Genomic DNA, 13,915 nt, shown 5'->3' on the forward strand with positions numbered 1-13,915 from the left:
CTTAAAAGAGCACAATGCTCAAGGCAGACATTCTTTACAAATTAAGCTAAACTACTGTTCAGTTTAAAGGAGACTTCAGCAGGTGTTTGTGGTTGAAGGTTGAAGGTTTAAAGATAATCTCAGGGCAGTAGTTTCAAGGGTTCATCCAGCCTCCCTGACTCCAGAAAGTCTGGATTCCATGAGAATTTGGAACTCTGTTCTGCATTTTCTCCCTTTGGATCAAAAATTCTTCCATGGTGTCTTTGATCTTAACATTCAGTAGTGGTAGCTGGGCACCATCCAGTTCTTCTGGTCTCATGGCAGAGAAGGCAGTCGAATTTGTTTTTAACATGTGTATGTGTTACTTATTCAAAACAAAATGTTTCTAACATGCAATTTTTTAATTGAAATGTTTTTATTAAATGCAATGTAATCCTGGAACAGAAACAAGGCATTGATGGAAAAACTGGTGACATCAAATAAAGCCTGGAGCTTAGGTAATAGCAATGTGCCATGGTTAAATTCTTCATTTTGACAGCCATCCCATGGAAATACAAGATGTTAACCTTAGGGGAAACTGGGTAAGGGGTACACAGGAACTCTCTATATTATCTTTGCAACTTGCCAGTAAATCTAAAAATTATTCCAAAATAAAATTTTTATTTATTTTTTTAAACGAAACACATCAAATTGTATGTACAAAATTGTTGTGACTGAGAATGAACAGATTCAGAAAGTTAAAATTCACTCCCTTCCCCCCTCTCGCCTTGGTTTAGGTCGAAGAATTCCATCCACTGACGCCAACCCGCCATCTGGCAGTAAGGGCTTCAAACTCCGAAGGCAGCCTTCAGAGGCGAAGCGAAGCTGCTGCTGACCGAGCCTCAGCCACTCAGACTTGATGAGGAAGTAGGTGGTCCTTAGCAGGAGGGTTGGGGTCCCTGCCACAGGTTTTCACCTGGCCAGTCTTGGGTCTTCTTCGTGCAAAAAGGATTCACAGAAATGGACCAGTTCTGTTCTCTTGGTGACTGCAGCAATGATATTTCAGTCTGTGGACTTCTGTAAAGAACCTCTGGTGTGCAAAAGGACAATATCGTTGGTATTTGACCTTGCTGGAAAGGAGCGTATCATCGTATGGACGATAGGATTAAATTGTTGAGTAGTTTTGTAATCAAGATTTTATGTTCCATTTGTAAAGGGAAAATTAGCACTTTCGTGGTTTTTCGGGGGGTAAAAAAGACCTTGTGGAGATGATAATTTCCTTGGATTCTCATTGCCACTGTTTTAGGGAGTTGTACTATTTAAAATGTGGTAGGCTGTCTGTTGAAAGTGGAGAAATGGCAGTTACTATTTGAAGCTAAAATGGGTCATTTATAGGACGGATGGAAAAGATTTCACCCCTCCCCGACCATCTCTAACGCACTTTTCGTTGACAGTATTGGCCGGCAATGCAGACGGTAATTAACAACCACAGCCAGATAGGCAGCTCACCCTAGGTTTGCACTCGACCTTGTCACGTACGAGTCACCAAACTTTATTGGCACTTTCTTAACTAAGCGCTCATGGTGACGGTGGCAGAGAACCTGTCTGGAAGAAATAGAATTTCCTATGTTCTAAACTGACTGGCAATAGTTAAAAAAAAAGGGGAGGAGGGTGGAGAAAGCAGTGTAAATGCTGTCCATTTTTTATTTAATCCAAACATTTTGGTGGGGAAAAGCATTTTCTGTTGCTGAGCATATATAAAGTTGTAGTCTATATTTATGAGACCAGTGCTTAAAGTGTTATAAATTGTGTAAATACTTTAATGAATTCTGAGTTTCACCCGGCGCTTCATGTGGTCTTGCACCCCGTCTTGACGTGCCCGCCTGTTGCCCAGCCTGCCCTGTGTGCCCTGCAGGTCCACGTGTGCAGCGGCATCGAGCCTTCGGTGCCAGTCTTTAGAGGTTCCTCTGCACCCCCAGCTCCCACCTGGAGGTCGTGATAAAGACGTGCGCCCCCTGACGAGCCTGACCGGTCCTCACTAGCCCCAGGGCAAAAGGGGAAGCTCCCCCCCGAGCCAGCTCCCCGGCCTTGGTCCTAAGTTTCTTTTCTCTCTCACAGTGACCTCAGTCCGACTGTTTTAAGGGGTCTTTCCTCGTTACCAACTGAGCTTATCTTTCAGTTTACTCTATTTTCTCCTGCCCCTTAGTGGTTAACACTCTTTTCCCTCAGGGAGCCTAATGAGGTTTTTAAGATAATCTAAAAATAAAGCACTGAAGTGAAGTTGGTGAAAATTTGTTCCTGGTCTAATCTGGCACCCTTCCAACCTGAGTATTGTAAGGGAAGGAAATTTACAAGATTAAATAGGAAATGAAACAGCTTGAATTTCAAACTAAATAGTGTTTTCAGAGCTATCCTTAAACTGAACAGTCAAAACTTTTACAAATAAGTGTTCTTTCTCTGCGCCCCCCTCCCCCACCTGATGGGGATAGATTTTAATGGGAAAGTTATAACTCAAATAAAATACATTCCCGTTTGTTTCCCTGTTGTGTATCTCAAGCACTTGAAATTTCTTTCTTACTGAAATCAAACAGAAAGGATGTGGTCAGTGAGAGTTCTAATGTCGCTGTTTAACATACATGTGGACCCCCAACCCCTACCCCTGCTCCCCCCCACCCCACCCCCCACCCCCAGCACCTTGTTTCTGTCCTAACATCGGTGAGCAAGCTTGAGGGGAAAAGATAGGCTTCGAAGGACTGGGCTCTTTGCACCTGAGGTGGTTTGACTTTCTCTCATTATATAGAGATGCATGGGGCACTGCCATCACCATGGTGTGTCCCTAGCATTCCCACCATAGGGCCTCCCTTGCCACGACAACAAGACACAAACAGAGGTCGATGCAGAGAGGATGCCAGCATGGGCCTTTCTGTCTTATTTCACCAAGAGTCAGCGCTGGCCTGTGACCTTCACATTTTTTCCATCAAACACATGGGTGATGCTGGCTTCTTGGTGTCTTGGTTGTCCACGGAAGGGCAAGGTGCTTCCGAGCCACATCTCCACAGGAAGGCATCTGATTCTCTCTCATCTTACTGTGGCATCCATGCTACGTCTTGCCCAATGTGGGCAGATCTCTTAAGCCAATTGCAACTGGTTCTTCTTCACAATCCCTCACGCCCCCTCCACAGGCTGACAGTGATCCTGTTTTGTCATGGCCATGGGTTTTTCCAACAGAATGGATGCCCGACAGCTTCGCCACACCCTCATTCCTCAGGCATTCTGGGGCCTCTCTCTCCTCCCCTCCTTTTCATCACCACATTAGATGGATACGGCCTGGCTTCTTGGGGTGATCTTTGCAGCACTTAAAAGTACTGCCATCTCCGTTCCATAACCCCATACTCATCGGAAACAGGGCCGAAAATGTCTTCATTTATTTTGTTTGTTTCTAAAATACAAAGATGAATGTTCAAGTCAGAAGCAGTGTTTTGTTTTGAAAACACTTTGGATTATTAACTTGACTAAGCCATAATCTCGTACACATTTCATATTTTCTTTATTGTTATTTTTTTGTTGTAAGAGAAAGCTAGATTTCAAAGGAATAAATTTTCAAGAAATCTATTTTCAAAAATCATCTTTTGGTTCCCTCATGACGCAGGGCCATTTTTAATAAAACTTTCGGGACTGTGAAGAGAAGAGTCATGAACTGGCCACAAGTATGTATGGATTCCTTTCCGAGAAATTGAAATGAGCTCTTTTTAGGTGTCTAATCCCAGAAACCGTCGGTCTCCAGAACTCTCCTTTCACCCAAGTGTTTTCTGATGATGCGTTAACTAATTAACTATAATTTGGTGATTTAAAGAACATAAAGTGAGAGTCTGATGAAGTGCCCTTCATTTTACACGCTCTTTAAGAAGTGATTGGGGAGAAGTACCTACTGCCAGCCCTTCTGGATCCAAGTGGAACCGCTGTCACCTGCTCGTCCCTCACAGCAGGACACACGCCTCACATCGTGGCTGGAAGGTTCAGTTCCTTTTAAAGTAATCTGCTTTCTTGTTACCCGTTGATGATTTTGTGTGAAGTGACTTCCCACTGTGCGCACACTTTTCTGGAAGCCACCCGTGACCATGGACCCACGCTTGGGTATCAGAGGCTTGATTGATTGATCTTCACACGGGCTGGTTGTCAGTTCTTCTTATTTTTAGACACATAAAGGGAAGGAAAACCACATTTAATTTCCGAAATTCTCCTAAATCTCGCTGTTTATGTCTTTTCTGTTCTCATGGAGGAAAATAGGTATAAGAGAGTCTGTTAAACTCCGAGAGTGCTGATGGAAATGTCCTGGGGTAATGATTCCGTGGCTGTTACGGAGATGTTAGAGCAGGATATCTGTGTCTTTCTGCATTCTGTTCGAATGGGCTCTTCCATCAGCAGGTTTAATTCATATTTTTCTGTATTAACAGGTACATCAGCCTCAGAGCTGGGAAAGGCATTTGTTCATTGCTGTTCTATATTCTGAGCATGAGCTGCAAAAGAAGTAATCTATAAATTCTTCACAGCATTTTCCCCCTCACTTCTTCAGAACACATGAGAATTGACTTGGGGGCTCTTAGCATGACATGGGGGCGCACAGTGTGGTGTAGAGATAACAGATGCGCCTCCTCAACTTCCAGATGCCTTTGCTGGAGCCTGTGTGAGTGATACACCGAGCCTTTCCTTCTGGAGAAGAGTGATTGCAAGTCCCTCACCACTCATCTATCCAGCGCACCCACTTGAGAGCATTTGGGAGCGGGGGAATTGGCAGCCCACAAGCCCAGGCTGGTCCTCTTCTCCAAACCCACTGGGTGGGCCGTAGGTACCTGGCTCCATGAGGAAATGCTTAGCTCTATAAGGGAAGGTAAGGAGCCCTGGTGGCACAACAGTTAAGCACTCCAGCACTAACTAAAAGGTCAGTGGTTCAAACCCACCAGGGGCGCCACGGGAGAAGAACCTGTTGATCTCCCGTAAGGAGTACAGCCTAGGAAACCCTAAGGGGTAGTTCTAATCTGTCATACGGGGTCACAATGAGTGGAATCTACTCAAGGGCACTCTCTAGCAACATAAGGAAGGTTAAGTGACAGAGTATGTGAACCTGTGAAATGCATCGTTATTTAAATTTACTTCAAAGGGACTAGCAGCATGACTGTTTACTGTTTGAGTTCAAGAGACACTCTACCTCTTAACACTTAACCCAAAACAAACAACCCTTTAAAGGAAGAAATGGAATGTCCCTTCCAGGGGCAAGCTGTTACCTGCCTTCAGTTAGCTGGGTTCATCAAAAAATAAATGATTCAAGGGAATGTTTAGCAGATTTTCTAAACTCCATAGCTTAGGTACTATGATAAAAAATAGTTTCAGGCAACACATTTATCCAGGAGATAAACATTATACTGTGTAGTTTAGGAGTTGGGGGTGGGGAATTTATTTTCGGACTTAAAGATACAACCTCTGCCCATTTCTCTCGACGGCAGAGTTGCTGGTCTTCCCTTCCAGTAATAGAAATCCAGGCAATTTGAAGATCCGATTTACAAGAAACATTCATCGAATTCTGGGGCATTTGTCCTGTTTTATGTGGAAATTGAAAGTCTAAAAGATACCAAAAGGGCATTCCATCTTTCAGGAGCCTCCATTTTTTTAATGTAAGAGACTGAAAAGTGAGAAGCCTATTGTGATGAAGATTCATTAGATGATGAGGAAAGTGAATAAATAGAACCAAGACTGCGTATTTCTATTTGTTCTCCGGGATTCTCTTAGCTTACAGGAAAACTCTTTACTCTCCAAGTCTAGAAGGACTTCAGGTAGTACAGGTCAAGTTTAATTTGATGGTTTGTACCCTCGGAAATAACTAATAATCTGTGTGCTTTCCTTTTGGAGTATAATCGATTAGAGATGTGCTAGAGTATTTCTGGCTTCAAAACAAAAGGATTCGGAACTTTAATAAAAAGAAAAATCTGAAACCTTCCATCTCCTCCTTTTATGATACATTTTAGGTAGCAGGAAGGTTAGGCTATGCCGTCAACAGATGCTGAAATTAAAACCATGAGCCTGACAAATAGAACAAAAAACTTTTTCATTTGTTTGTTTTTAGATCTGTATGGTACCCAGTGCCTTATCAAAATACTTCATAACTGGAACAAACAGAATTCTGGGTAGCTTTCCACAAACAGGAATCCAAGTGCCGAGTTCTATCAGCCAATTAATGGGCAGTCCTAGGAGACTAATGATTTATTTGAAGGGGGCTCTTAATTGACAGCTTTAGACTGTGACCCGGACGTGCTCCTTAATCATGCAACAAACAAAACAGGCCAGTTTCAGTGATGCCACTTGTTGGTCCAGGGCCTTATCCTTGTAAATCAAATTGCTTTGTGCAGGACCTTAGGGAAAATCACCTTTCAAATAGCACTTTATGCACAGGGCCAATTATCTTTACTGAGAGCTGGAACTTTCAAGAAATTCTCATGGCATCTTCTGCCATGTTATGTAAAAGCTGGGCAGGCCTCGTATCCCAAGGGGAGTCCCGAGCCCACCAGCCACCCAGCTGGAGTGAGGCATCCCACTGACAGGAGGGCCCTGCGGGCAGCCCCACACCCCACTCCCACGTCAGAGCCTTGTCAGCCCTCCCTGCCCACAGCCGCGTCCGCCTTTCCTTTAGGCTTTAATCCTAGTATCATTTGTCCATTGTTAATTTGTAAGGAAATGTATACTTGAACAATCAGTTGTACCCCCTAGAAAATTTCAAAAGCAGCTCTTGCATTTGCTTACCCTGGCTTATTTTGCATAGGAGATTATTACGTAACCTACAGACCGTCGTCCCACAGATAGACGGAAGGTTTCAGATTTTTCTCTTGACCCGTCAGCTCAAGGAGGGGCAGACAGCGACTGTTTCCAACCACTTGTGTCATGTAGACAGAGCTGCGTTACCCTAGAAAATTCTTTTGCGCTCTTACTCGGCTCAATCTTCCCATCATTTCACTTTGTGAGTCACGCACATAATTGTCCGTCACTCCTCTGACATTCTTGGGAATTTATGTCTTGCCGCCTCTGTGAGTGAAGCCGACTTCTTGGCTTATTGCTCCTTGCTGAACATTCACGTGGACTCTCCCTTAAAGATGCGTGCCCCCAGCCCTTGACCTTCCTTCCCATGCCGTCTTACCCGAGCCCGAGCTGTAGGGTTTGCCCACTGCACCCAGCTTGAGAGTCAGGACGCACAAGCATAGTCAGAAACCGGAAAGACGACCTTTAGGTGAGGCATTCCCATAGTTTCAGAGGGGGAACGGGAACCATGAGGTTACCATGGTAACATGCCTGACTTACAGAGCAGTTTTTGACTGTTGGCTAAAGTGTTAGAACATCACTTAGTTTGTAATAGAGCATTTGTTACAGTGGGTAAAAATCCAAATCAAAAATCTTGGAGAGAAACCTCTACGGAGATGAGCCTAGATGTTAAAAAAGCTAAGTTGTCGTACCAGCAATTCTTATTTCTATGCCTTTTCAAGACCTGATGCAAGGAGTAAGACATTTGTGCCTTTTGATAATAGCTTCTATTATGAAAAAATAAAATTAAGTTGCTTACAGTTTTGGCTGCTTCGTAGCACTATAAACAGCCCAAATTTATACCCGTGGCTTCACTGCATGATACATCGCCTGATTACCTGTGATGAAATATTGTAATGATGGTTTGCCAAGCTTATATGGATGTTTGAAGATGTTATTTTTGCAGTCTTAACCTTGGGCTGGACCTAAGTCTCTGTAAATCATATGATACCTGTATTGTTCGTAGATGCTGACAGAAGAAAACTAGACCTTTTGATTCTTGTAAGATTTTTCTTTTTATACTTATGCTGATTATATAGATAGTTTGCAAATGAAGGTTGATTTGGCATACTTTAAACTCTATTATTTTAGCCTAAATATTCTATAATAAACTTTTATAGAGTATAACATGCTAAATCACTACAAAATTTGTGGTGCTGTAAGAAAGGGTGTAAACATTTTATTAATAAAATGCTATGTTTACAAATACATGCCTTGGCCTCTCAAATGGTTTCCCTTGTGATATCCTTCATCACATGTTTTCCTCAGCCCAATATTTCAAAGTCACTTCAAAATGAGTTTTGACAACTGAAGTACCAGAGCTTTGATAGCTATAGATTCTGGCGAGTGACATGGTGTTTATATCAGTTGAACCAGCCTCCCCAGCTTACTGCACCTTTATCTTACACAGCTCCCCCTCCCTTGTCTTAGTCACGTAGTTCTGCTATAACAGAAATACCGCAAGTAGATGGCTTTGACAAACAGAAGTTTATTCTCTCACGGTATAGTAGGCTAAAAAAAAAAAAAAAAAAAGTCCAAATTTAGGGCGTCAGCTCCGAAGGAAGGCTTGCTTTCTCTATCGGCTGTGGAGGAAGGACCTTATCATCAATCTTGCCTGGACTTGGAGCTTCTCAGCGTGGGGACCCCAGGTCCAAAGGACATGCTCTGTTCTCAGCATTGCTTTCTTGGTGATATGAGGTCCCCATATCTTTCTGCTCACTTCTCTCTTTTATATCTCAAAAGAGATTGGCTTAAGACACAACCTAATATTGTAGATTGAGTCCTGCCTCATTAACATAACTGCTTCTGATCTTACCTCATTAACATCCTAAAGGTACGATTTACAACACATAGAAAAATCACTTCAGATGACAAAACGCTGGACAACCACACAATACTGGGAATCATGGCCTAGCCAAGTTGAAGCAATTCAGTCCATGACATCCCTCTTCGTAGCATTCAATATTTAAGATGGGGAACGGTGCCACCAATGACCATCTCGAGACTGCTGCTTCCCCCCTAAGAAAGGAGCAGCAAGGTGTCGTGGTTCATGGAAGAAAAACTTCCCATTATTTTGGGAATTTCGGCAAAGATGCCAGTATTTCTATCAGAGGGTTGACCTTATCTCTGGAATCCCATAATGCCATTTGTGGCATACAGAAGTCAGAAGTGGCAGCTGCCATTCATGTGCACAAAAGCACGGTCAGCAAACGTGATACTCCAAATGACACAGTTCGCTGGAACAGCCAGCCTGTCTGAGAGAACATGACATTGGCTGAGCCCTAAACAGGAACTGCAGCCATGTGTCAGGTGGGTCCATGGGGAGCCATGGAGAAGCCTATGGCAGTAACAAGCAGAGACTAGTGGGGAAGGAAGAAGGGAAAGCGGAAAGATGGGAGAGCATGATAGAAGGTGCCACAAATCTGCTCTTTAAATTCTTCACAAACTGGGAGGGAGGAAAGTACCTGTTTTCTTCGTGTAGTCAATTAACACTGGGGTATGGGAGGTGGTAAGTGGCCAAAGGTCCTGAGGGCAGAGGACTGCCAAAGAGGGCTAGGACCAGAGGAAGGTGTGAGGTCCTGTGATTGCTTCAAGAAAACTTCTCCTTCATGCAGGAGGGTAACTACATGATGAGTCCTGAAATCCCAGAAGAGTCAAGTCTCCAGATCTTCCTAGTCATGTGAGAAGTCAGTCCAGCTTTTCAAAAGAGTCCAATCAGAGGGAAGATCACCCCAGGCAGAGGGAAGAGCAGTGCAAACACCTTGAGGTGCAAATGTGCTAGCTCGGTGCTAGGATAAGTGAGCTCCCGCTGAGCACAGGTGCCAGTAAAATCCCAATGAGAGGTCCCAATGACAGCAAGGTCTGAGTGACAGGGAGAGCCCAGTGTGAGTGCCCCATGAGAAGGGTATCTCAACAAGATCCCCATAAGAGGGACATTCCAGTAAAAGGGAGGACCTAGTGAGGTCCCCATGAAAGGGCGCTCCAAATGAGAGGGAGAGCCCAATGAGAGTCTACCACACTTAAGGACTTTGGCTTCTACTGACTGGAACCCAATGTTTTGAAAGGATCACCCCACCTACTGCGTTGAGGATAGGCATAGAAGCCATACAGGAAGAGATTGGCATATTTGGCTACCTGAAAATTTAATAGATAAGACCAAATCCAACTAAGACCATAAAAGAAGTTGAAAGATGAGCCCAGAACTGAGGGGAAATGTTTGCTACACACAGAGCAGAGCAGATTACTATCCATAGTCTATGAAGGATGACTACAAAGCAAAAGAACAACCCTCAGAAAGGAAAATAAAAGGACCCATTACATGAAAGGGCAATTCACAGAAAAGAAAATACCATTTAAAAAATGAATTTATGTATATATCATCCTAAAAAAGAAAATACAGATAACTAAATCAACAAATAAAAGAGGCTGAATTACACTAATAGAAACTAACCTAAAAAACTAAATCTTGCTGTCGAGTTGATTCCAACTCAGCAACCCTGTAGAATGGCGTAGAGCTGCCGCACAGGGTTTCTAAGGAGCAGCTGGTGGATTTGAACTGCTTACCTTTTGGTTAGCAGCCAAGCTCTTTATCACCGCACCACCAGGGCTCCATGCTCTGTAAAGATTACAGCCAAGAAAACCCTATAGATCCTTAAAAAATTGAACTACCATATGACCCAGCAATTCCACTTCTAGGTGTAGACCCAAAAGAAAGCAGAGACTCAAACAGATACTAATACGTGAATGTTCATTGCAGCACTATTCACAATAGCCAAAAGGTGGAAACAACCTAAATGTCCGTCAGTGGATGAATGGATAAATAAAGTGTGGTACAAAACATACAATGGAATACTACTCAGCCAAGAAAAGAAATGAAGCCTTGATACATGCTACAATAAGGATGAAGCTTGAAGACATTATGCTGAGTGAAATAAGTCAATCAGAAAAGGGCAAATATTGTATGACCCCACTTATATAAAAAGACAAGAACAGGCAAGTGTATACAGACCCAAGTTTATTAGTGGTTACCAGACGTGGGAGGGAGGGGAAAAGGGATGATTATTGATTATCCAAAAGAAGATTTGCTGCTGAGGCTGCTTGGGTACAACCAAATACCTCATGGATTTGGCTCCTTGGTTTGGAAGTTTTAGGGTCATAGTGTCATGGGACATCCCAGTTAATTGGCCTACTAATGTGATTAGTGTTTCTGTTCTACCTCCTAGTTCAATGTGTGTCTGGGATCTTAAAAGTTTGCAAGTGACCATCCAATGCATGACAATTGGTCTTTATTCACCTGGAACAACAGAGGAAGAAGGAGAGTCAGGAGTAGGAGGAGGAAATGGAACATGTAGCTAATTGCCTCCAAGAACAACTGCCCCCTTTGCCGGGAGACCAGAAGACCTGGATGGTGCCTGGTTACCATTACTGAACATTTTGATCGAAGATTCCGTAGAAGAGTCTTGATCAAAAAGGAGAAAGTGCAGCACAGAATTTAAAATTCTCATGGAATCCAGACTTTCTGGAGTCACAGAAGCTAGATGAGCCCCTGAAACTATTGTCCTGAGATAATCTTTAAAACTTAAAACCAAAATATACCCTAAAGTCTTCTTAAAACCAAACAATAGCTTAACAAGTAACGAAGGTCTGCCTTACACAGAAAACTGCAAAGAATCCACAAGAAAACCACTAGAACTAATAGAAGATTTCAGCAAAGTATCAGGATACAAAATAAACATACAAAAATCAGTTGGATTTCTCTACACCAACAAAGAGAACTTTGAAAAGGAAATCATCAAATCACTACCACTTATAATAACCCCCAGGAAGATAAAGTACTTAGGAATAAATCTATCCAGAGATTTAAAAGACCTGTACAAAGAAAACTACAAGACACTACTGCAAGAAACCAAAACAGACCTACACAAGTGGAAAACATACCATGCTCATGGATAGGAAGACTCAACATTGTGAAAATGTCTATTCTAACCAAAGCAAGCTACAGATACAATGCAATCCCGATCCAAATCCCAATGGCATTTTTAATGCGATAGAGAAAAAAATCACCAACTTAATATGAAAAGGGAAAAGGCCCCAGATAAGTAAAGCATTACTGAAGAAGAACAAAGTGGGAGGCCTCACACCACCTGATTTTAGAACCTATTATACCACCATGGTAGTCAAAACAAGGTGGTACTGGTACAACAACAGATACATAGTCCACTGGAACAGAATTGAGATCCCAGATGTATAATCATCCACCTATGAGCAGCTGATATTTGACAAAGGCCCAAAGTCCATTAAATAGGAAAAAGACAGTCTCTTTAGTAAATGGTGCTGACATAACTGAATATCCATCTGCAAAAAAATGAAACCGGACCCATACCTCACTCCATGTATAAAAACTAACTCAAAATGGATCAAAGACCTAAATATAAAATCTAACATGGTAAAGATCATGGAAGAAAAAATAGGGACAAAGCTAGGAGCTCTAATACATGGCATAAATAGTATATAAACCATAACTAACAGTGCACAAACACCAGAAGAGAAACTAGGTAACTGGGAGCTCCTAAAAATCAAACACGCTCATCAAAAGATTTTACCAAAAGAATTAAAAGAGAACCTACATACTGGGGGAAAAACATTTGGCTACGACATATCCAATAGGGTTCTAATCTCTAAAATCTGCAAGATACTGCAACACCTCAACAACAAAAAGACAACCGAATTTAAAAAGGAGCAAAGGATATGAACAGACACTTCACCAAAGACGACATTCAGGTGGCTAACAGACATATAAAGACATGCTCGTGATCATTAGCCATTAGAGAAACGCAAATCAAAACTACAATGAGATACCATCTTACCCCAACATTACAGGTAGTAATTTTTTTTTTTAAATCCAGAAAATAACAAATGTTGGAGAGGTTACGGGGAGATTGGAACTCTTATGCACTGCTGGTGGGAAGGTAAAATGGTACAACCCCTATGGAAAACAATATGGCGCTTCCTTAAAAAGTTAGAAATACTATACAATCTAGCAATACCACTCCTAAGAATATATCCTAGAGAAATAAGAGCCGCCACATGAAAAGACATATACATGCCCATGTTCGTTGCAGGATTATTCACAATAGCAAAAAGAGGGAAACAACCTAGGTGCCCCTCAACAGATGAATGAATAAACAAATTGTGGTACATACACGTAACGGAATACTATGCAATGATAAAGAACAATGATGAATCTATGAAACTTCTTACAGTATAGATGAGTGAAATTAGTCACAAAAGGACAAATATTGTATGAGACCACTGTTATAAGAACTCAGGGTAAGGTTTAAACACAGAAAAAAAGCATTCTTTGATGGTTACGAGGGTTGGGAGGGAAGGGGAGGTGCAATCACTAACTAGGTAGTAGACAAGGATCAACTTCAGTGAAAGAAGAACGACACACAATGCAGGGGAAGTCAGCACAACTGGACTAAAGCAAAAGCTAAGAAGTTTCCTGGACATATCCAAACACTTTGAGGAACAGAGTAGCTAGGGCTGGGTCCTGGGGACCATAGTTTTGGGGGACATCTAGGTCATAACAAAGTTTATGAAGAAAATGTTCTGCATCCCACTTTCATGAGTGGCATCTGAGGTCTTAAAAACTTCCCAGTGTCCATCTAAGATGCATCAATTGGTCCCATCCTACTTGAAGCAAAGAAGAATGAAGAAAACCAAAGACACAAGTTAAATGTTAGCCCAAGATACTAAAGGACCACATAAACCGGAGGCTCTACCAGCCTGCAAACAGAAGAACTAGATGATGCCTGGCTACCACCAATGACCGCCCTGACGGGGAACACAACAGACAGTCCCAGACGGAGTGGGAGAAGAGTGCAGAGCAGAGCTCAAATTCCGTAGAAAGACCAGACTTAATGGTCTGACAGAGACTGGAGGAAACCCTGGATGCTCTGTTAACCCAGAACTGAAACCATTCCTGAAGCCCACTCTTTAGACAGATTAAACAGGACTATAAAACAAAAAATAATACACTTGAGGAGTGTGCTTCTTATTTCAATTAAATGTAGGAGACCAAATGGGCGGCTTCTGTCTGGAGACAGAATGA

At 42.4% G+C, this 13,915-nt stretch overlaps 1 protein-coding gene across 3 annotated transcripts in view; it reads left to right on the forward strand.

Annotated features, from left to right (window-relative positions):
• The window catches only part of RAB22A (RAB22A, member RAS oncogene family), a 63,995-nt gene extending 55,032 nt beyond the window's left edge, over positions 1 to 8,963 (forward strand). The window contains exons 7-8 of one of the 3 annotated variants that reach the window (XM_023538769.2): positions 756 to 885; positions 4,413 to 8,963. In XM_023538769.2, the coding sequence (XP_023394537.1) occupies positions 756 to 853 (98 nt within the window). In that variant the 3' untranslated portion in view covers positions 854 to 885; positions 4,413 to 8,963. Of the gene's footprint in view, positions 1 to 755 lie in introns of all 3 variants that reach the window. The other 2 variants (XM_010599460.3, XM_003419915.4) reach the window with 2 other exon arrangements.
• Positions 8,964 to 13,915: the final 4,952 nt, after the last annotated feature.

Source organism: Loxodonta africana, chromosome 24 (genome assembly GCF_030014295.1).
Source record: "Loxodonta africana isolate mLoxAfr1 chromosome 24, mLoxAfr1.hap2, whole genome shotgun sequence".
NCBI lineage: Eukaryota > Metazoa > Chordata > Mammalia > Proboscidea > Elephantidae > Loxodonta > Loxodonta africana.